The 22,133-nt window shown below is 38.3% G+C and overlaps 2 protein-coding genes across 3 annotated transcripts in view; one reads left to right on the plus strand and one right to left on the minus strand.

Annotated features, from left to right (window-relative positions):
- The window catches only part of APBA2 (amyloid beta (A4) precursor protein-binding, family A, member 2), a 48,930-nt gene that overhangs the window by 21,109 nt on the left and 5,688 nt on the right, over positions 1-22,133 (plus strand). For both annotated transcript variants that reach the window (XM_010571744.1, XM_010571746.1), the window contains 5 exons: positions 1,435-1,521; positions 10,961-11,146; positions 14,685-14,864; positions 16,811-17,023; positions 17,835-17,954. In XM_010571744.1, coding sequence (XP_010570046.1) covers positions 1,435-1,521; positions 10,961-11,146; positions 14,685-14,864; positions 16,811-17,023; positions 17,835-17,954 — 786 coding nt within the window. The remainder of the gene's footprint in view (positions 1-1,434; positions 1,522-10,960; positions 11,147-14,684; positions 14,865-16,810; positions 17,024-17,834; positions 17,955-22,133) is intronic.
- Positions 18,677-22,133, minus strand: part of FAM189A1 (family with sequence similarity 189, member A1) — a 102,487-nt gene continuing 99,030 nt past the window's right edge. The window contains exon 12 of the mRNA XM_010571742.1: positions 18,677-18,762. The gene's annotated coding sequence lies outside the window, so the exon portion shown is untranslated. The remainder of the gene's footprint in view (positions 18,763-22,133) is intronic.

The raw sequence follows: 22,133 nt of genomic DNA on the forward strand, positions 1-22,133 counted from the left end.
TCTTCATTGTTCATTTGCTGGAGTACCTGTCTGCTGCTCTTCTGTTGAATATCTGTGATTTTTTTAGTGCAGATATACAGCCAGTGTTATCCAGGAGACTTTTTTTAATGTAACGCTTATTTTTATTTTACTAACCCAAGCAGTAAGATGTATTTCCTGTGCCTGTGACTTACTATATATTTATTAAATTATTGTCGATATTTAAAAACAAATAGAATAAATTTACCAGGTAGTAGTTGGAACAATTCATACAGAAGACATTTCACTCAGTTAAAAACTATACTTCAGTTCACTAAATACAGTTGACAAAAACATCACTAAAATTAATCTTGCTCTTCGTGATGGTCTTGGATGAAAGCAATGCAAGTAGTCTCTGCCAAAGTACGTGCTTGCTTTGTATTTTGCTGGATGAGACTTAATTCAAACAAAATTAATCTGAATGAATAATAGGCATAGCTAAGCCTTTATAACTACAGAAAAGAGCAGCAAATACATCATTCTTCCTTGCACTGTTACATCAGAGACCCAATCTCTGACTTGGAGATGGATGCCTGCCTTTAGCACAGGGTGATAGAGTCTGTGGCAATTTTATTCTGAGGCTGCTAACATGGGTGCTGCTAAATACCAGCTGCAGTAGTGCACTATGGACAAGTAGCCTGGAGGAATAAATAGGTTCCTGCTGGAACTCAGAATATTAGGTAAGCTCTCAGATGATGCTTCAGTGAGAGGCAGCAGCTGCTTTACCACTTTCTCTCCTGTTTTCTCACGTGGGCAGAGCCAGGACTCACACTTAGGAAGCCATGTGGCATTACACGGTAATCCCGCTTACCCTGTGACCATGTTTTCCAATGGGATATGGAACTGTTTCCCCAGTGAGCAGTGCTCAGAAGCTGAGGTCTACAAGTCAGCTGATGGCTTTCTGATATGAGAAAAATAGTTCAGCAGCCAGTTCTTTATTTTGTAGAAGAAAACTAAACCCCACCACGGTACTGAGCACCAGCTTGCGCTTTTTTCGGTGAGCTCACTGAAGATGGCAAGGGCTAAGCAGCTGATGGGGAGTAAGTCACTTTCTCAATTCTCCTACTTTCTCAATTCCAATGCCTCCAGTACTGAAGTGCATTGATGAGACAGTGGGGAAGAAACAGCCATACTCTTTCTCCTGTTCTGGCTATAAATAGAGAATTTTAGTACTTGAGCTGTCAGTCCCATGGGCTCTGAAAATTCACTCTTACCCACAAAATCAGAGTATGCTTCACTCTTTCTATGCAACAAATGCATTCTTTGTATGTCTTTAGAAGCACCTTTGAATAGCTGTCTTTTAGTGGTTTAACAGTGCAATTGCCTCACATCACATTATGCTTGAAGCGATCAGTGAATTTGTCATTTTAAAGAGGAAATTAAAACTCCCCTTGTAACAAAGCATCTGTCTTTTAGACTTCAGAGGGAGATTCCCAGGCGTTGACTGAAGTGGATCTGTTCATCTCCACACAGAGAATCAAAGTTTTAAATGCAGACACACAGGTAAGTTATGATTAAATCTCTTCAAGAATAATGTTGAGTTAGACTGCACTCTTACACTCTTAGTGGGAAACTGAAGTTGGATAAATTCATTGTTGTGAGAATATTCAGAAAGAGCAGTGTTAGATCTGCTATTTTTGCAACACTTGCCATTTGCCAATATAGTAATACTGACACCAGTTTTGCTTATTCAATGTATTGGAAAATGCGTGCATGTTGCTGAGATCTTGTCATGGTTTAACTCCAGTCAGCAACTAAGCCCCCCCCAGCCACTGGGTCACTCCTCCCTGCTCCCAGTGGGGTGGGGAGGAGAATGGAAAAAAAAGCAAAACTCATGGGTTGATGTCCTGGTTTCAGCTGGGATAGAGTTAACTGTCTTCCTAGTAGCTGGTACAGTGCTATGTTTTGAGTTCAGTATGTGAAGAATGTTGATAACACTGATGTTTTCAGTTGTTGCTCAGTAGTGTTTAGACTATAGTCAAGGATTTTTCAGCTTCTCATGCCCAGCCAGGGCACAAGAAGTTGGCACAGGACAGAGCCAGGGCACCTGACCCAAACTGGCCAACAGTGTATTCCATACCATGGGACGTCCCATCTAGTTTAGGAACTGGGAAGGGGGGGGGGGGGCAGGGAATCGCCGCTCGGGGACTGGCTGGGTGTCGGGCGGGCGGTGGTGAGCAATTGCCCTGCGCATCATTTGTACATTCCAATCCTTTTATTACTACTGTTGTCATTTTATTAGTGTTATCATTATCATTACTAGTTTCTTCTTTTCTGTTCTATTAAACTGTTCTTATCTCAACCCACGAGTTTTACTTATTTTTTCCCAATTTTCTCCCCCATCCCACTGGATGGGGGAGAGTGAGTGAGCGGCTGCGTGGTGCTTAGTTGCTGGCTGGGGTTAAACCACGACAGTTGAGATAAGAACGATTTAATAACTAAAGTAAAATAAAATGTAATACTAATAATACTAATAAACCATAATAATAATAGTAAATAATTGTAATAATAATAGCAATAATAATAATAATAATAATAACAACAACAGCAACAACCAAAAATACCCCACTAAACCCCAAGAAAAGACAAGTGATGCACAGTGCAGTTGCTTATCACCTTCTGACTGATGCCCAAGCAGCAGTCCACCCCTCCCGGCCAACGCCCCCCAGTTTATATACAGAGCATGACATTCTGTGGTATGGAATCTCCCTCTGGTTAGTTCAGGTCAGCTATCCTGGCTATGCTCCCTCCCAGCTTCTTGTACACCTGCTTGCTGGCAGAGCATGGGAAACTGAAAAATCCTTAACTTGGGATAAGTGCTACTTGGCAACAACTAAAACATCAGTGTGTTATCAACATTATTCTCACACTAAATCCAAATCACACTGTACCAGCTACTAAGAAGAAAATTAGCTCTATCCCAGCTGAAACCAGGACATATCTATAAATAAATTTAGGGAAAGATTCAAAAGTCTTTCAGAATGCATGTATACTGTTTCTCTGAAACAGTTTCAGTACCCAAATTTATTGTCTAACAGGGAAGTAATTTGCTGCTTTGACTAAGCTATTTGTATCTTGTCATTTTTAACATTTAACCTCCAATTTTTCCATAAATCACATCTGAGCTACCATCCCCTTTGCCTAAGGTAAATTATTAATTATTCATACTAAAGAAGTATCTGGAGACCACAGCAATGATCACCCTCATCTTCTAGGAATACATGTATATATTCAAATATCTTCATGAGAAGGATTTTTTTTTGAAGGAATTTACAATTAAACACATAAAATTTATACATGGATCCCAATATTTAGTATAATCTCACAAGATCTCTTAGACTTTGATCTTACTTACAGAAACTCTTTAAATTTTTATTCTTATGTGAGGCTTTAAAAAGCTAAATTTTAGTGACATTTTTTGCTTTAGGTTTCACTAAAAAACTCCACTGTATGCAGCTAACAGCAGCTGAAAAATGGTAAGACCTCAAGTTACATTAAAGAACAAACCATTTAGAAAGTGCTTAGTTAAGCTAGATATAACCAAACTAGAAAATTAATCTTGTAGTATTTGGAAAAATGGTTGGAGTGACCTTATGCTATCCTTTCAGTGATACTCTTCCAGAACTTATGATGGTAGTATTTAGTCTTTTTTTTTTTTTTTTTAGTAGCAGAACAGACCAAGGATTATAGGTAAGTTTAACTGTCAGAAAGATACCAGAACAAACAAACCCTTTGTAGGCAGTTTGTGAGTGGAGATGAGCAAGAGTCAGCACAGATTTGCCAGAAGTAAATCATGTCAAATCAATTGTTTTCTTTTGTGATGGGGAATATATTTGTCCATGGCACAGAAGCAGCACGCATTGCCTATTGACTTAAATAAGGCTTTTATCTCATATAATATTTTCTAGATTATATAATTTAGATACAAGAAATACAAGCAGGCTAAAAAATTTCTGAGAGTATATTTATTTCTGATATATTGCTATGTAGATGGCAATATAAAGAGATAAAGAGCCAGAGGGAGACTCTCAAGCATGTTTCTTTGATGTAGTACTGTTCAATATTTTCATAAACAACTTGGAAGATGGAAAGAGAAAATAGTTATTGAACTTTTACCTTCATGTATAAGATCAGAGTTCAGAAATATCATGGCTAACTGAAGAAACAAGCTAAAACTCTAGGAGATATTTCAATAAAGATAAATGTAGCCCTCTACATTGAGGATTTTGTTTTGTTTTCAATTAGTGTATAATTTGTTTTTCTAACAATGCAAACCATGAGGCACCTACTTCTTCCTGAAATTTAAGAGAGCGCTACAGTCTTTTAATGTGAGGGTAATGATAGTATCTGCAGGAGATGGATTATTTTTCTTTTAACATAAGCAGATGTCCTTAACATGCCACTAGAACTCCCAAGAGATGGAGCCAGATGAGGAGTAAAATATCCCATCTAAAATGGGCAGTAGTATTTACAATCTGCCATCCATAAATTGTCCTGATACTGTATTTCATCCATGATAACCAATACCACTCTTTGTTATGGCTCAGCCATTTTTTGACCTCATGGTAAATATGCGTCATCCAGAGAGTATATTATTAAAGCTTATGACTACTTTTTGCATTAGCAGAAAATAAAATGCTAGTAATTATCAGTGTAAAGGTCACTACAGACAATTATTGATAAATGAACAGCTACAGTTTATAGTTGGAACGTATGGCAGTAAATAGGTAAGTTCTCTTTGTTGAGTAAGGATTAGTCTTAGTGGAAGTCACTCTTTCCCTTCTTTAAATAGTTCAGCATTTTAGCTGACCACCAACCCTTTTAAAATTAAAAAAGGAAAGTTTTTGAGGCAGACCATAAACACTTTGTCAAAGTAACTGTTACCTTATTCTCCTGATTCCCCTGAGATTTCTAGTGATATAAAATGCAGTGCACCATGAGGAATGGTGTCTAGTACGAACTGTTCAACTACATGAAAAAAACAATATTGGAAATTATTGTAATTACAAGCTCTCTGGTGTTTGCCCTGGGTTTTTTTGCTTTCTTTTTTTTTTACAGTGGGTCTTTCAGAGAGCTGTAAGAGACTTATTCCCATGACTTTTAAGCATTGCTGTTGGCAATTCCTTTGCATTTTTGGCTTGGTAATATTTTTCAGTGCTAGTGAAGTTTCCTGACTGGTGTAATTACCATAGGTCTATTTCAGCTGGTGTGGCAGCTGGCAGAGACAATCTGTTCTTTCATGGCTTTATCAATTATATAAAACCTATTTTTGCAGTGTGCCATCCATGATTTAGTGCATCTGTAGTGTTGTATAGCTCACATGAGGTAGCAGCTGATTTAAAATGTAAAATTCTCAGTTAAAAAATGACATGCAGCAGGGTTCAAAATGCTGAGCAGCACCAGTAAAGGTGTATTGCCACGTCGGAACAGAGCCAGCTCTGGTGATTCTGTTGTCCTCAGCAACACTAGGAATGGCACCCCTGCCACTTTTTAGTTGCTTATGCATTTAGTTACTGAATACCTTCAGCCCAAGTTGACCACCTGTTTAGTATACATGGTAGAAGCAACCTTAGGTTTGGCCACATGCCTGCTTTGTATGAGAGCAGTTCTTCCTTGTGCCACAGCTTTACAGACTTGCAGTCAGTGCATGAAAACAGCAGAAATATCACAGCAGCTTCTCCCATCTTCTTGCTTATTCAGTGAAGAGAAGCTGGGAGTGAAGCAACTGGGAAAACTAGCAGAGAAAAAGACAGATATAGAGATCACTAATGTCTGTGTGCAGAGCCTCTGGTAGATGATTGGTTCCATAAAACCATCTGACTTGTTAGGCTAATTCACATTCCCACAGGACTACATAACTTGAAAGCTTGGAAAAATGCTTAGGTTTTCCTCCTGCAGGTGTTCTTTGGGTTTCAAAAGGGACAACAAATGAGATTCTGAAATAGTTCCTTAGAAAGGAAGGGAGATTTTGAGAAAGGGGAATCTGGACAGGAGAAGATAGAACAAGGGTTTTAAAAAAGAGCAAGAGAGAGGCTGAATTTCTAAGGACAAATGTAAGCATAACAAGGATGGAATGGATGGGACTAGAAAAGGGGTGAGTGAAAGAATAGAGAAGCAGATACGCAGAGATGGAGGGATTCATGGGAAAGTAATGAGGAGAGAGGGTGAAAATGAGATAATGGTAATGGAAAATTGAGTGGAATGGAATATGGAGTGAGAAAAGAAAAAGTCAAGTCACAAGTAAGTCAAAAGTAAAGACATGTTTACAGTCACTACATATGATTTACCTTATTCCTAATTGTAATTGTGTTAGACAGGAAGAAGGTGGGAGGAAGTGGGGGAATGACTGCTTTCACCCCTACAAGGGGAAGATACAAAAAACCCCTTTGATTAACTTCTGTGTGATGATAAGGACAGAAAGACTTTCTTGGCAGGTGAGATTAAATGCTTTCATTTTCCCAGTCCATTCACTCTTGTGCACACTGCATGTATGATTACACCCTTACAGAATACTTAGTGCAGACTGCTGAAAAGCAATTATCTCTGCAGAGCTCCCAAGATCCTGCTGAGAGATGTCCATTATAAAACATTTTTCCATACTGAGAGAAGTGCTATAAATCCTCCTGAACCCCTGCAACCCTTAGAGACACCCCCCAAACCATCTCTTAACCATCATCACTTTTCATAGTTAGCTACAAGCATAGAAAATTTTATTTCAAGCCTGAGAAGAATCATTACAATGATTTTATGGGTAGTGATTCTCTTCAGTAAGACACGTGGTTCTAAGAAACAATGATTATTTATATTTTTCTCTCTCTCTCAAGTTAAATTGTACTGAAATTCTTAAAACAATTACTCTTGTCGACTTGAACAATCTTTCTCTCTTAGGCCTTAGAGATTTGTTCAACTAATGGTAAACTAATACCTAGCTGTTTATATAAAGGATGCTGCTGCTTATATAAATGATGAAAATTGTGTATTAACTCATAGCATGTTATAGGTTTTTTTGGAAGATCAGATATCAAGGGAAACCCTGCCACTACAGACACAGCAAGGAGGGTATCTCAGTCATCTAATATGATTGAGTTAGATGAAAACTGACCTCATGCTGCTGAGGGGGATATTCAAGAGCCACTAGCAAATAAATAAAAAAAAAAGAAAAACAAAAGTCCTTCTCAGCTAAAAAAAACCCAAACAAAACAAACAACAAACCTGTAGTCAATTTTTCTTTCTTCACATTAGCAATATCAATATATATCCAAGCAGATGCCAAAAGCAGCAGAGATAACCTCAGTCTTGGCCAAGAACCAAAGATATTTTAGACACCAGAAGGCAATTTACTGACTTAAAACTAATAGAGATCACAAAGTAAAGTGAAACAAATTGATTCAATAATAAGTATTTTTTAATTCTAGTTCAGGCAGAATTTGGTGGATGTTTTTAGCTGTTTGGGTGGGGGAGAGAAGGGGACATCCTCAGCTAGTTTGATCAATAAAACTATTATGCTTCTGGTTGTTTCCAGTTTGAGCAATAAATAAAAGTCTGGAAAACTCTCCAAACTGGCCAATGACCCCAACAAGAAGGCATTTTCAGATGGGCCCTTTCTGTTTCTTAAAGAAGAGAACAGTTCATCTCCACAATGGCAAAATGTGTAAAGGAATGATAGAAAACAAAGCTAACAAATCATGGTTTGGAGGCATTTTCTTGGTCTTTGTTTCAATAGAAAGCTTTATCTTCATTAAAATAAGTATTTAGCATAAGGTTTTAAAGTAAGCAGCATCCAGTTTAAGAAACCTATAAAGCTCAGGTTTGAAATGTGCCATAAAAATAGGATTTGGACTCTTTTTTTGTCTAAAAACAAGGATGTTCAACCAATAGCAACAGATTGGATTCAGTACAGCACACCAGCCATGTCTGAGAGCTGAATTAATTACCTGGCAGCCTGCTATTGAAATTACCTCTCATGAGCCTCCTGCAGTCTCCTCTTTGTCACACAACAAGTGCACACATCATGTGACCATTGTAACAGGACACAGGTGTTTTACCCACATGACGGCAATGTAACGTCTGGCTTTGTTTGAAATTGAGATGGAGCAAAGGCTGACTGCTCCAAGTACAGAGGACAAGTGCCTTAAGTCAGATGGTGATATGTGAGCAGTAGGGGAGTGAGGAAAGACAGCATAGTCACCTGGCGAAGAACAACATACTGTCCTTGAATGTCTCCTCAGGAAACAATGTAAGTCATCACTACCTTAAAATACTGTTTTATGGCTTCTATGAGTCCTTATAGCTAGGAGGCTTTTTCCGATATTTTGTCTAAATTGTCAAAATATCTGCCAGATAAGCATTACTAATATAAGTTATATTACCTTTTTTCCCTAGGAATTTCTCTTCCTCCATAATTATGCAAAGAGTTCAGTAATAGTGATTTTTTCAAGGCACTTAAAGAAAGTACAGTCAATCAGATTACTTGATTGAGCATTCCTAAAACTCTAATTTTAAACCTAAAAGGTTCTTACCATTATGGAACATCTTCCACAGCAACATGCCTTTCTGGGAACTTAGAGAGTTGTGGCTTTTTATTTATTTTTATTTAAAAGAACAAATCTAAAGGAGAAATCAGGTTGCTTACATAGTATCTTGAATAAGACCTGTATGAAGGTACAAATAATTGTCTAAAACATTAGTGTAAACAAGTATGTCATTCTGTTTGTCTTTGCAGTCCTAAATATATCAACATCCTTTGAAATTATCGCTGTAGCAATGTCACATACATTGTTTTATTAAAATAACATTATTTTACATATAGAAACCTTTTAATGAAAATGAGACTGCTAGCTGTGAGCCACATTAATTTATTCATACTTAATGCTGAGTTCAGAAATAATAAAACTTACTACAAGTTCATACTTAGTGGTGCACAGAAACTGTTATAAAATGTCCTTGAAGGTTCTTCCTTCTGGGACCTCATTGCTCTTTTATATAAGAAACAATTGATAGAAGCATGAACTAACTGGAGATGGAAACTGTTGTGGTTTAAAATCAGCCGGCAACAAAGCACCACGGAGCCACTCGCTCACTACTCCCCCCACCCCAGTGGGATGAGAAGGAGAAAATATAAAGAAATGCTCATGGGTTGAGACAAGGACAGGGAGGGATCACTCACCAATTACGGTCACGGGCACAGAACAGACTCAACTTGGGGAAAAAACAAAATCAACTTAATTTACTACCAATCAAATCAAAACAAGGATAATGGGAAGTAAACCCAAACCTTAAAACACCTTCCCCCCACCCCTCCCTCCTTCCCAGGCTCAATTCCACTCCCAGTGCTCCCCCCCCAGCGGTGCAGGGGGACAGGGAGTAGGTGTTGGAGTCAGTTCATCACACGTTGTCTCTGCCACTCCTTCCTCAGGGGGAGGACTCCTCACTCTTCCTGTGCTCTGCCGTGGGGTCCCTCCCATGGGCTGCAGTTCTTCATGAACTGCTCCAGCGTGGGCCCTTTCCGTGGGCTGCAGTCCTTCAGGAACAGACTGCTCCATGGGGCTGCAGGTGGGCATTGGCTCCACTGCTCACCTCCATGGGCTGCAGGGGGACAGCCTGCCGCCTCACCACGGGCAGCAGGGGCATCGCACACCTCCTCCCTCTCCTTCTTCACTGACCTTGCTGTCTGCATAGGGGTTTCTCTCACATTCCACTCCCCTCTCCACTGCAGATTTTCCCTTCTTAAATATGTTATCGCAGAGGTGCTGCCACCATTGCTGATGGGCTCGGCCTTGGCCAGAGGTGGTTCCAACCTGGACCCAGGGAACCTTCTAGCAGCTTCTCACAGGAGCCACCCTGGAGCCCCTCCCCTGCTACCAAAACTCCACCACACAAACCCAAAACAGAAACAAAAGATAAAATAATATCTGAAATAAAACAAGTTTAGTGACAACATATCCTTCTCTGACTACAAACATGCACTCAGTTTTCATTTGTCCAAGGCAACTTAGTACTAATCAAAGCCACTGAATAATGATATAATTCCTGTGAGAAAAACATTTGGAAGTAGTAGGTTGGGATTTCCCTGCGAATATCAGAAAGTAAGAGTTTAAAAGGCTAAAGTAATTAAAAGGATGCAGAGCTCAGGGATTTGAGGTAGAGGCTTTTTATATTTAGTATTCTTCATGTGTTCTTACATTAGAAATGTTCATTAGGATGAAGCTTGGACAGGTTTCCACTTAAAATCATTCTCACAGACAGTGGCTCTTCTGAACTGAGTTCTCCCAGCACAACCAAACTGGCAGCCTAATGACATTGACTGGAATAGGATTTTGACTGTGAGCCCAGACACTAGACCCGTTCCCTCCAAACTGATCTGAGATGTGTAGGTAGCCAGAAAAAAGTATTAAAAATTCTGCCTACAGAGAAGGTAAAATACTGCCTTCATACCTCTTCACAAAGCAAGTAAGTATCACTTTGCTGTATATAAGAAAATGTTACGTTAGATATTATTGCTGTTATAGGACATGATAAAAAAAAATTGGGAAATTATAACATCATCTCATATATATATGGCTTCCCTAAAACTTGTTCTGTCATTGTAAAATGCATCTGCTTCATTCAGCAAAACCAATACGAAAGGGAAACGTAATTTTCCAACAACATGAAAGTGTTTATAAAACAGTATAGATCTTCATTATTGCTTTACAGTAGCAACCATGTTGTATTTGCTCAGGCAACACTTCCATTGAAGCCAATTTCCTGAACAGCCGCTATGCCTTTAGTTGGCGTTCAGGCCCATTGACTGCGTAGGGAACGTCAGATCTGGGCCCATAGAAAGTGCGTCTGTAGCTTTTGTCATTCTCAAACAATAGGCTATCAAGGAGAGGGAGGATGCAGCACTTGTAGAATAACAGCAGGCATGAAGAATTACTTTATTTCTCTTTGCTTTATGTAGGAAACAATGATGGATCATGCGTTGCGCACAATCTCATATATTGCTGATATTGGTAACATTGTGGTTTTAATGGCACGACGACGCATGCCAAGATCAGCTTCTCAAGATTGTATTGAAACAACACCTGGTGCCCAGGAAGGAAAGAAGCAGTATAAAATGATATGCCATGTCTTTGAATCAGAGGATGTAAGTAAATGGAATGAAATTTATTCAAGCAATGTATGTCATTTAGAGAATCTCTGAAATTACATCTAATTTCTTGAATGAATTTTTGTTGTTAGCAATCTTTTCTGATTGAAGCTACAGGTAATCTGTGGAAACATTAGCTGGTTGTTTGTCCATATGTCTTTTCTGTCTCCAGAAATGCATGTCGCAAATTCATGTCTCCTCAGTCCCAAAATATCCACTCTGTCTCGTGTTATAGAATCATTTGTGTTCTTTCAACAATGCTTCCCCAAATGCTTTAGTACCTAATTATTTGGAGTTGTCTGGAAGTCAGTGGCCATTCATGGCCAAAATTAGTTTATGGGATATCAAATTGGTCATTCATCCTGGACTGGATCCTAGTCCAGTGGGTTGGCACATAATGACACACATAAGCCTCCAGACACTTGGCAATGAGGTGGAACCATTCTGGACTTCTTTCAAACTGAAGCCAAGTCACTGACAACATCTACCAACTTGGTAGGCCTAGCACAAGGTTGCCCTCTACCCAGTCCTTATTCCCTTATGGCTTGCTTACCTGTCGTTGGTATACATACTCTCAAACAGGCGACTTGATCCTTTGATGTTTAAGAACACATTCAGCTGTTCATTTTTCAGTTCTCTTTTTTTCATCCCTAGCAAAATTATGAATTACAATTTTTATATAAATGCAGTAGAGCTAAGAAAGTTTAGTTACGTATATTTATAGAATTTTTTCTTCACAGCCAGAAGAGTTTAGCAATTCTTAAGTAAAAGGCTAGGAAGAACTCACTCTCACTACTCTCTCAAAACATTTATACAACAGAAAGCATAATTTCAGTCATTTTATGCCATAAGATACTCTGAGCCTGTATTAGCCTGAAACCGCTTTTTTTTTAAAAAAAAAGGAATGACCACTTCAGAATTTAGGTTCTGATTTTCACTTGCATCAGAAGTACCAAAAGATGAAAGAACTTGGAGCTATTCTGAAAATAGGATTGCAGAAGTAGTGGTTGCAAAAGAGTTCTGTACATCTCTGCTGCATTCTGTTTCACCCCTGTGAAGTGCTGGCATGCTGTGCCCTTACCTTTTGTGGCAAAGGAAGATAACCTTGCTTTGCTGCTATTGTACGTCCAGGTTTGTTTTTGTAGTGAAACAGATATTTGAGTCTGAAGCGGCAGACCAGGGGACTTCAACCTAAAACAATCATGGAAAAAAGCTCCAGGCTAGTAAAACAGAAAAAGCAAAATTTGTAGTCTGTTTCCAATTTGACAGTTGAGATACAGGTATTAATAAGAGGCAGTACTAAACATTTCTGACCATTGTTATATAAGAACAGCTTTAAATATAATTTCTCTCATACCAATTAAAAAAGAATTGAGTTCTTGAGTTCAGACAGTCACAACTCACAGGTTGCATAGTTTTTGAGCCAAGCAATCATTTTCATTATTTTAAAGCAATTAAGGCTGTGAAGGAGAAACGGCGTTGTCTAAAGGTTAGAGTGCTAGACTGGGATTTTTTCTCAGACCTAGTTATCTTAGCTCTGCCACTGCTTTGCTGGGGTGACCTTTTCAAGCAACTTAATTACATTATCTTTAAGTTGTACATAATGCTGAAGACTTTCATAAACATTCATAAAAACTTGGAGACATAGATGAAATTAAGATACGAGAACTGGCTGTTGCTAGCAGTAATAGAATAGAGTATGACGTCTAGACATGTTGCTTTTGAGAATGTAGGATGGAGGTGAAAGCAAAGAACTACAGAGAAAGCAATGGCACTGGAGATTGAAAAAAGAAGGACTGGTGATAAACTTTAATAATGGAAGAATATAAAAATGTTCTTGATGACTTCTGTACTGCCCTACTACCACTACAAACTTCTTGGTATATTGATAAGATTTGAAAAGATGTTTTAAAATATGAAGGAACAATTTGTGACTCGCTAGGCTAATTATGTCCTTGATGTTCTAAAATAATTTTCCAATAAAGCAGATTGGTGCTTTTGTGTACTGCAGCACAAATGAAGTAAGAAAACCACCTTTTAGGATCAAAGAAAACACTGTGTGTCTGATCAGTAGATTGCAAGAAGATTTAGATTTACAATGTTGTCCAGAAAACCCTATGCATTCATAATGCATTTAGCATTACAGTGTTGTCCAGAACACCCTATGCATTCATAATGCATTTAGCATTACAGTGTTGTCCAGAACACCCTATGCATTCATAATGCATTTAGCATGTACCTACTGTCTAAGAAAGTGTGTTGCATTTCCAGAATAGTTTCATAGGTTTGATTAGTAATATTTTTAGGGTAAGATACAATTAACTCCTCCTCAGATCATTAGGAGTTACTCATATCCCCCGATGACAGAATACAGTACCTGAAAACCACAAATATACAAAACTCAACGTGGCATTCTCCTTTCAGCTGCAGTTAACTCAGAATGGGAAAATAAAAAAAAAAGCAAACGTAGAAAAAGTTGACCAAAAATTCCTTTTACTTATCTCTACCTTTGTTTCTCTGTGTTTCAGTGCCATCTAGTGGAACAAGAAAGTACATTTTATAGCAGTTCAATAGTTGTTCAATTAGTTGACTTCTGCAGTATTTGCTGAATGTGCAAGTTGTTAGTATTATCATTATCGTCGTCGGTTTCAGTAGATTTCTTTCTAATGTATATATATTCCTGACACAGGCAAATACCAGTCACTGTAAAGTTTCATTAATTTTACTCACTCTACAGCCCACTGTAATGGGAAGTCATCTTTTATTGCATATGGTAGTAAAATGCATGCACAGATAAGTGCTCCAAAAATTAACAAAGACACAGGGGATTTTGAAGAGTTGTTTTTAACATTAACAAGCTATAATCATGGCTCTGGCTGCATTCTTGAAAGCATCTCTGACATTGCTAGTCAAGGTGTTAATGGGATTAACTATTGTAGATACGCAATGGGTAAGTAGGGCTATTACTAGTTTTCTGGGAATATGAGATAGGTATCATGGCAGTAATAGGAGAGCAGATGGTTTCGTTGAAGCAGTGTTTTCAGTCCTATAAAACCAAGGTGGAGAAGCAGCAGGTGACATGACAACCAAAATCATCAGTGCATACACGTCTGTGAAGGCATGCGCAAGCAGAGCATCCTTTCTTTCATCACTCCTGCAAATACACTGTGATCAGAAGCAGGGTTTGTGACAGTCTTTTCTGTAAGCTCTGTTCCATATTGGTACAAAGCCAGTACTCTCCAGTGTTTATTGGAACGAGTACATAGTAGCATATGGCTGCTTGCTACTGCAATGTACTGATGAAAGGAGATCAGCAGGGTTTTTAAATGAAGTTTGCAATTTGATTTTGGATGTAAAGGATTCTTTCTGTACAACTGGCCTTAAAGTGACTTTATAACCATACTGACTTAGTAACTTGGCAGGATCCTTTATTTTGACTGTCTTAAAATCCAGTCTGTTTCTTGTTTCTTATGGTTTCACTGGTAAACTGTTTATTAGTCCTTTTCTCTGAGCTGTATTTTGTTCTACCTTCTAGGCACAGCTGATAGCTCAGTCAATTGGTCAGGCTTTCAGTGTGGCTTACCAAGAATTTTTAAGAGCCAATGGAATTAACCCAGAGGATCTCAGTCAGAAAGAATACAGTGACATCATCAATACCCAGGAGATGTACAATGATGATCTCATACATTTTTCCAATTCAGAAAACTGCAAAGAGGTAAACTAGCTTTGGAATTCCATTTCAGATTGATATATTTTTTCAGAGGAATGAAATTCTCATGGAAATATCTTTTGGCATTTTAAGGATGACTTTACAGCTCAAGATGTGTTGCTTCATCAATACTGTGCTACTAAAATCAGCTTTATAAGTTTTTAGAATTTCTTCTTTTCATTTTTAGGGTCTTCCTGCTTCCATTGATCAAAACAGTAATAAAGTACATTTCTAGCTGACATAGATAAGCTCTGTGCTGTTCACAGTACACAGTGTAAGGTGTTTTTATGTTTTACCAATGTATTGATACAGAAGGAGAGATGACAGTCCACTTTAATGCATGTTTTAAGTGATTTCTTAATAGATACAAGGACCATGAGTCCAGGATGCTGTGGCACTGAGCAGGCCAATTTCTCTTCCCCTATTAGAACACCAGCAAAACTGCCACATGAAATGGAGTTTCACATTCATAATGCATGAAAAGGCAAGAGTTTCCCTTAAGTGCCCCAAATTACATAAGTGTTACTATTTGCATTTGATTTTGGATGTAATGGATTCTTTCTGTACAACAGCCATATATTTCACATTTTACATTTCATACAAAAGTCACTGGACATTCCAAACCAGAATGTGGTGAGTGCAGTTGCACCCAGATTCTGCTTTGTCTTACATTGCTGCAGTGTGCTAGGGATTTGGCCCATGTTCCAAAGGTCAGAGTTTCTATGCGGAGTCCTAAAGCAATCTTACTTTGAGATGAAGTCAAATCTTACTTTGCAAATTGCTTAATCCTTCAGTCACAGCTTTCCTACTTATTTCTTCTAGTATTACAGGTTCTTTTGTACAGCATGTGTGTTCTTGGGAAGAGAGCATTTTTCACCCATACCTTCAGATAGAAAGGTTATGATTTGAAGTGTAGTTTTACACATCTGCAGTCACTAGATATCAATAAAGTGTTTCTATGTGCATATAAGCATGACAAAGTATTCCTCTTCTAGCAAACAAGGAAAAATTCAGTTGAACAAATCTTGGTTTAACTTAGAATCGGAATGGAAAAATACAAGTGTGTCACATTTCAAAGTGATTAAAAAGGTTGTTATTTTTGTGGCACCTTTGTTTCTAATTGGTTTATGAATGTTTGAACAATGACAGAGTTGTGGCATACTAGTTCATTCAAAGTCTTGATAGATAGCTTCAACAAAAGTCAGTTGGCCTTCATGATTCCCATAAGTATGGATGTCCCTGTCCCTCCATGTCTGAAAGAAAATAATTCCCAGTATTTTGTTGAAGAGTATGTTCTCTACTTAAAGTCTTACTCCTCTTCTGTAAAAGTTAACATCACCGTATTTGAGGAGAAGTTGTCATTTACATTACATCAGCACATCACGGATCTTAGATTAATATGCTAGGCACAAGTATATTCAATGTTAATAATAATAATAATGTTAATAACAACAACAACAATAATAATAATCAAGAGATCCTTGCCTGAAAATAAGGACAGACAAACCCTGAGACCAAGAAATAGCCTGAGCAGTGATGGCTGAAGTGGAGCTGAACTCAAGCCTGTGTTCCAAGCATTGCCTTAGCCACAAACTGTTACAGCCTCCCCTAGCTGCCAAGTTCCAAGAAGGATAATAACTTCTTTGGTGTTCATTCATTTGATATTCAGTTCCACCACTTTCTACAGAGTTAACCAATATGTTAGTTTTTTTGCTTATTATAAGGACCTATATGACCTTCAACAAACAAGTGGAGGATACCCCTGAAAAGAAATAGGTATGCGTGATACAGTTTTAACAGCATTTTTGAAGTCATGCTACTACCTAATGGCAAAGAATAGAATTATTTTTGTAATTTGTAGGTGTTATTCAGGAACAACTGAGATGCTAGTGCTCAAATTTAGATGAATCGAAGCAAAAACCGGTTGTTTTTTTTTTTCTTTTTAATTGCAGCTCCAGCTAGAAAAACAGAAGGGAGAAATTCTTGGGGTAGTGATTGTGGAATCTGGATGGGGATCCATTCTACCCACTGTTATCCTGGCTAACATGATGAACGGAGGCCCTGCAGCCCGTTCAGGAAAACTAAGCATTGGAGACCAAATTATGTCCATTAATGGGACCAGTTTGGTTGGTCTACCTCTTGCAACATGTCAAGGGATTATAAAGGTACCCCAAACTTACAACTGTATGCTGTAGATTGTAAGCCAGCAGAGATGTAATATTCTGACAAGTGACCCTGTAGATTTCTAGCAGATACGATTTTTCATATCACTGCAAAAAAAAAAAAAGTAATCTGTCATTAACAAAAAGTAGAATTAGAAACAGAGTTTGAGGGTGGTAACATACAGAAATTTAGGGCTGGAGAATTTGACTGCAGCTTTGTTACTGGACTGTAACAAACAAGGTCAGGTCTGAAAAATTTACCTAAATTGAGTTACTTAGCTGTCTTCAAAGTTTCAGGCTTTCCCACAGCCTCCAAATTAAAATCTGAGGATTAAAATCTACTATGCTTCTTTGGGCTCCATGTAGGTGAAACGGATGGAGGCTGGTAGACTGCAGAACAGATCAAGTGAGTATATGAAGAATCCCCAGACACGATGGAATCTCAGAATGCATTATCTTTAATCACTGACACTAAATCTACTGTCTGTGCAGATTTACCAAGAGCAGCAGCAGGAGATTAATTAGCCAGATGCTGGTAAAGGGCAAGCGGTAGTCAGTTTTGGTGTTTTCTTGAAAACTGTCTTGAAGTTTCTGTAGTAGTCAAAGGCAAAGTTTTGGTATGTTTTGTTGGGCCAAATAGCTTGGGAAGTAAATGAAACACAGAATTGTATCTCTAAGTTAACAACAGAGGTCTATTAACTCTAGCTGTTCTTTCTCAGATCAGCTGCTTTACACTCTTGCAATTAGGAAATCACTAATGAAAGAGCAAATTAAGATCCATTTCAGAAATACTAACTTTTGGAATGTCTTACAGGGTCTCAAGAATCAGACACAAGTCAAACTGAACATTGTCAGCTGTCCTCCTGTTACTACTGTTCTCATAAAACGGCCAGACTTAAAATACCAGCTGGGCTTCAGTGTACAGAATGGAATTGTAAGTTTCTGTGTTCAGTGATTGTTTTGGTTTTGTTTTTTTCTTTCTTTCTTTTTCTTTCAAAAAACACACTGAAGTACTGAAAAAATCCTTGCACATGACCTCACTTTTTGTACTGTGATCCCTTAATTAGTCAAAACCATATAATCACATCTCTGAGTAATATAATGCAAATGGACAGCACCAGGAGAACAAGTACTGCCATTCCTGAGGGATTTTCCTACATCATACAGCCACAAGATTTATAGTCTAGATTGTTTAGTGCAATATCTGGATCAGCTAATTCATGTATAACTCTGTCATTAGTGTGCCAGAGTTGCAAGGAAAACAGTTAGGCTGAAACAGGTTTTTACAATTATAAAATTCTAACCTTAGCTCTGATACCATTTCTCTTTTTAAAATTTCAGCACACACTCACTAAGACTTAATTTTTCTTCTGATGTGCATAGTTTGTTTAGATCACATTGTACTGGGCAAGGGAATGTAACTGCGACCTCCTCTGGTTAAAACTAAACACTTCTCACTACAGTTTTATGGGTCGTGGCCTAATTATCCCTTCTCTGCATGCTGCAGTTTCCCCGTAATAACAGCAGCAAACAGGAGAACAAACGTGGCAGGTAACACTTACCCAATGTAGCTCAGGGTCCTCCTCTTGTTGTTCTTCCTTCCCAAGCCATTCTCCAATACCTTCCCAAAGCAAACTCCCGACACAACTAGCTCAGGTAGTCACCTGGCCTTTCTGGGGGCGGATACTAGCATTAGGGACTGTCTGTAGTGCAGGACCATCACCATCTCCTCTTCCTCCAGTCTAGGAAAAAAAATAATCAGGCTGCTCACACAGAAAACCACATCACAAAGGACTGTGGGCTCTGGTCCCCTGTTCTGTGAAACTCATCGATTGAAGTTGCCAGATTTCTGTTTGCCACCCTTGGAAGAGTAGCAGGTAACTCCATAGGATATAGTTTATGGGTCTTACTGTGCTTTAGCAAACAGATGGCTCATTAGTGGATTTTCAGCTCCGCTAGCCATCTCTAAGTTATTCTTCTACCTAAGTTTTAAGTGTTCCTATCTAAGATCCCATATCATGTTGTGGTCACAGCAGAGATTGCTATAGAGAACACTGCTACAAGCCGTGGTCCAGCTGGAAGGACTCTGAAGTGATACCTACCCCAGGCTGGCATCCTTTAGAAGCAGAGTTTTAAAGTATTTGTCATGTTTGGGATTAATGTTCTGACACTTGAGTAGAGAGAGGTCTGTAAAAAATTACAGAAAAATCAGGTGTCTGGTACATTTCTGTCCTCCTTTGCCCGTGCTTAATCCCCTTTCACCTACACATATGTGTATGTTGAGTGGGTATGGTTATTGCTGGTAGTTCACTCTGTGTTAGCAACTCCCAAGTCTTGGTATAAAAAGGATGAAAGGGATGGGACCTGGTTTTGCAAGATGGCACAGAGGGTGCCGAGAACAGCATATGACACCGTATGAGGCATTGATTTATTTTGTAATTGTTATCCTTTGTAAACCTAGTATGTTCAGCTGGTGCTATTGTAAAAAGGGGAAATATATTTAAGGAACAATGAGCAATACTATGGTGTGTTTATCAACTCTTTTAGGAGGCCTGTCACAGCATCAGTAGGGGCTGGGTCAGGGCTGGGGAAAAGAATCAGGCCAAGGTGGATTAGAAGAAGCGTATCATGTCCTCACAGGGACAGAAGCAGTTAATGGAGTCTGTGAGACAATCTATTCATCTTGTGGAAGCTAATCATGTCCTACATAATTGGAGCCTTAGTTTAGTAAATTCTACAGACGGTGGTTGTTTCCTTCCATAGCATGCTCACTCCATCTACTGGTCATTTGTCATATTCACCACACTGAACGGTCACAATTCATTCCAGTTAAATGAATAACATTTAGATGACATCCAGTATAAAGTTTACCAAATTCAGCGTAAAAATCCTTCTCAGATAACAAAAAAAAGAAAGCTGTGTAATATATTTCATTTATGAAGAGTCATCTTCAAATATGAAGGCCAATGAACAAAAAGGAGAGATTAACATCTTTTGTTAGGCTGCTACATAGACAAGTGTCTGGGCCTGTAAGTCCTTCCTCAGATAAACTCTCTCTTACTTCACTGCAAAGTAAGTCTCTCTGGTAGTTTGACACTTTTAAAAAGTGGTTTTGTAATTGCCAGCAATTGTTAAAAATTGTGACAGGATTCGGAAATAATATCCTTATTCTTTGTTGGCTCAGCATTAGCAGAGCAAAGAAATAAATGGCTTGCCAGAACAGGTATAATTAAATACCTCCTACTGTTTGCCATTACCTCATTATGCATGCAGCAGGTACTTATTTCTGTGCTGCTTCTGACAGCAGTTTTGCAGTGGTTCATTTTCACCCTGCCTATCTCATCTGTGCAGCATGTACAGCTATTGTATTAGTGAACAGCCCATAAACAACCTGGACATACAAAGGTACTATCTGAGCTGGGTTTTGCTTGCATAGGCTATCAGGAAGATGCAGAGACTGGGCTGCTGCACGTGACTGTTTGCTTTGTGTATTTTGTATGGTTTAATTAATGCAAAGCCTGAAGTTGTGCTTCATGGAGCACTAGTATTGCCAGCTTTTGGAAGTTTTAGTTAGGGAACAGCACAACAACATAAATCAGAGTGTTAATTTTGCAAAATTCCTCTTGCACCAATGATGCAAATATTCTTCATGGCTACTGAAAGCTACTGATGTAGTTTCAGTGCATATTTATAAAAGGAATCTAAAATTTGAACTGTAAAACATGAAGAAAAAAAGAAATATTGTGCATAAATATGAAACAAGTATGAATGTTGTGTGATGGGGAGGTGAACATAAGGTGATCTATCAGCCACCTTCTGAAAATCATTATGCTACACTTCTTTTAAAATTATGACATATAAATACAAGTGGTCCTCTCATATCACACCATTATCTTGTTTCCTAGATTATGAAAAAATCTGTGTATTACCAGTTGTATTTTTACTGCTGATAATGCACCACTTCTCGGTTTATATCTCAGAGCTCAGACTTTCTCTGAGAAGTGTCATCTACCCCATCTCTAGCCTAGCATAATTTTATCTAAAAATACAGTAAAAATAGGTAAAACTTAATGGAATAGACATTTATTCTTTCTTCCTTGCCTTTGTTTATATTTATTTAAACTGGACAAAAAATATACAGGGCTTAAATAGAGTAATATATGAGTGAGATGAGGAGAAACCTGGTTTAATAGGTTCTATTTCAGCCATTTACACAGAATAAACAGTTAATTTGCCTTGCAGCGTTCTATCCTTAATGTTCTGCTACACAATGGGCAGTTGCAATAAAACTTGATTGTGAAGCTACTGAAGTTTCACATCTGATGCACTGCAGCTTGTCTAAGACATTGCAGAATCTGTAACAGCTGAATGGATTGAACTAGTATGGTTTACACCTTTCTTCTTATTTTCTTTGTTCCCCTTCTTTTTTTTCTTCAGTTTACAGAGGAAGTAGAGTATAGGCTCTTGCTTACAAGAAGATCTAGATCCATCATGCTTTATTTAATAATATTACAGCTGTCAACATGTTCAACAAGTATAGCAGGCTAAACAATCCTGGCTGAATAAAATCATATTTACTTAATAGTACTGCTCAGCTTAAACTTGCCAGCCTAATCTGCCATAGCTCCACTGGCTGGAGACAGAAGTCTTAAGGTTGCTTTGAGTCAGCCACTTGCAAATACAGGAGCCACATAAACGTGTGCTTTAAGTACAGTATATTTCTTTACACCTCCACTCGTCTGTAGCTCAACAGGATCTGTGAGGCTAGGCAGAGTCACTTGGGCTCTGTGTTTCTCTTTCTGCCTCATTAAAGTAGTTAATGCTCACAAAAAGGAATTTGACTCCCTTCCCTGGAGAGGATCACATTCTTGAATGAAGATAAGAGACCCCTTCCTATGTCTGAGGCTGTTAGAAGAAATTCACTGATGGTATTAAAACTGCTTTGAGAGCCACACAATGGAAGGTGCTCTGGATAGATATGCAAGCCGTTATCTTTTCCTTTATGCCAGTGGGGTGAGGTGTCACATTTCCATTTGCTCTGAAAGCTTTTATTTCAGCTGGCTGTACTGTCTCTGTATTATCTTTTATACGGTGAAAAATATATTTACAGGGT

The sequence above is a fragment of the Haliaeetus leucocephalus genome, unplaced genomic scaffold, assembly GCF_000737465.1.
Source record: "Haliaeetus leucocephalus isolate CR32 unplaced genomic scaffold, Haliaeetus_leucocephalus-4.0 Scaffold339, whole genome shotgun sequence".
NCBI classification, from domain to species: domain Eukaryota; kingdom Metazoa; phylum Chordata; class Aves; order Accipitriformes; family Accipitridae; genus Haliaeetus; species Haliaeetus leucocephalus.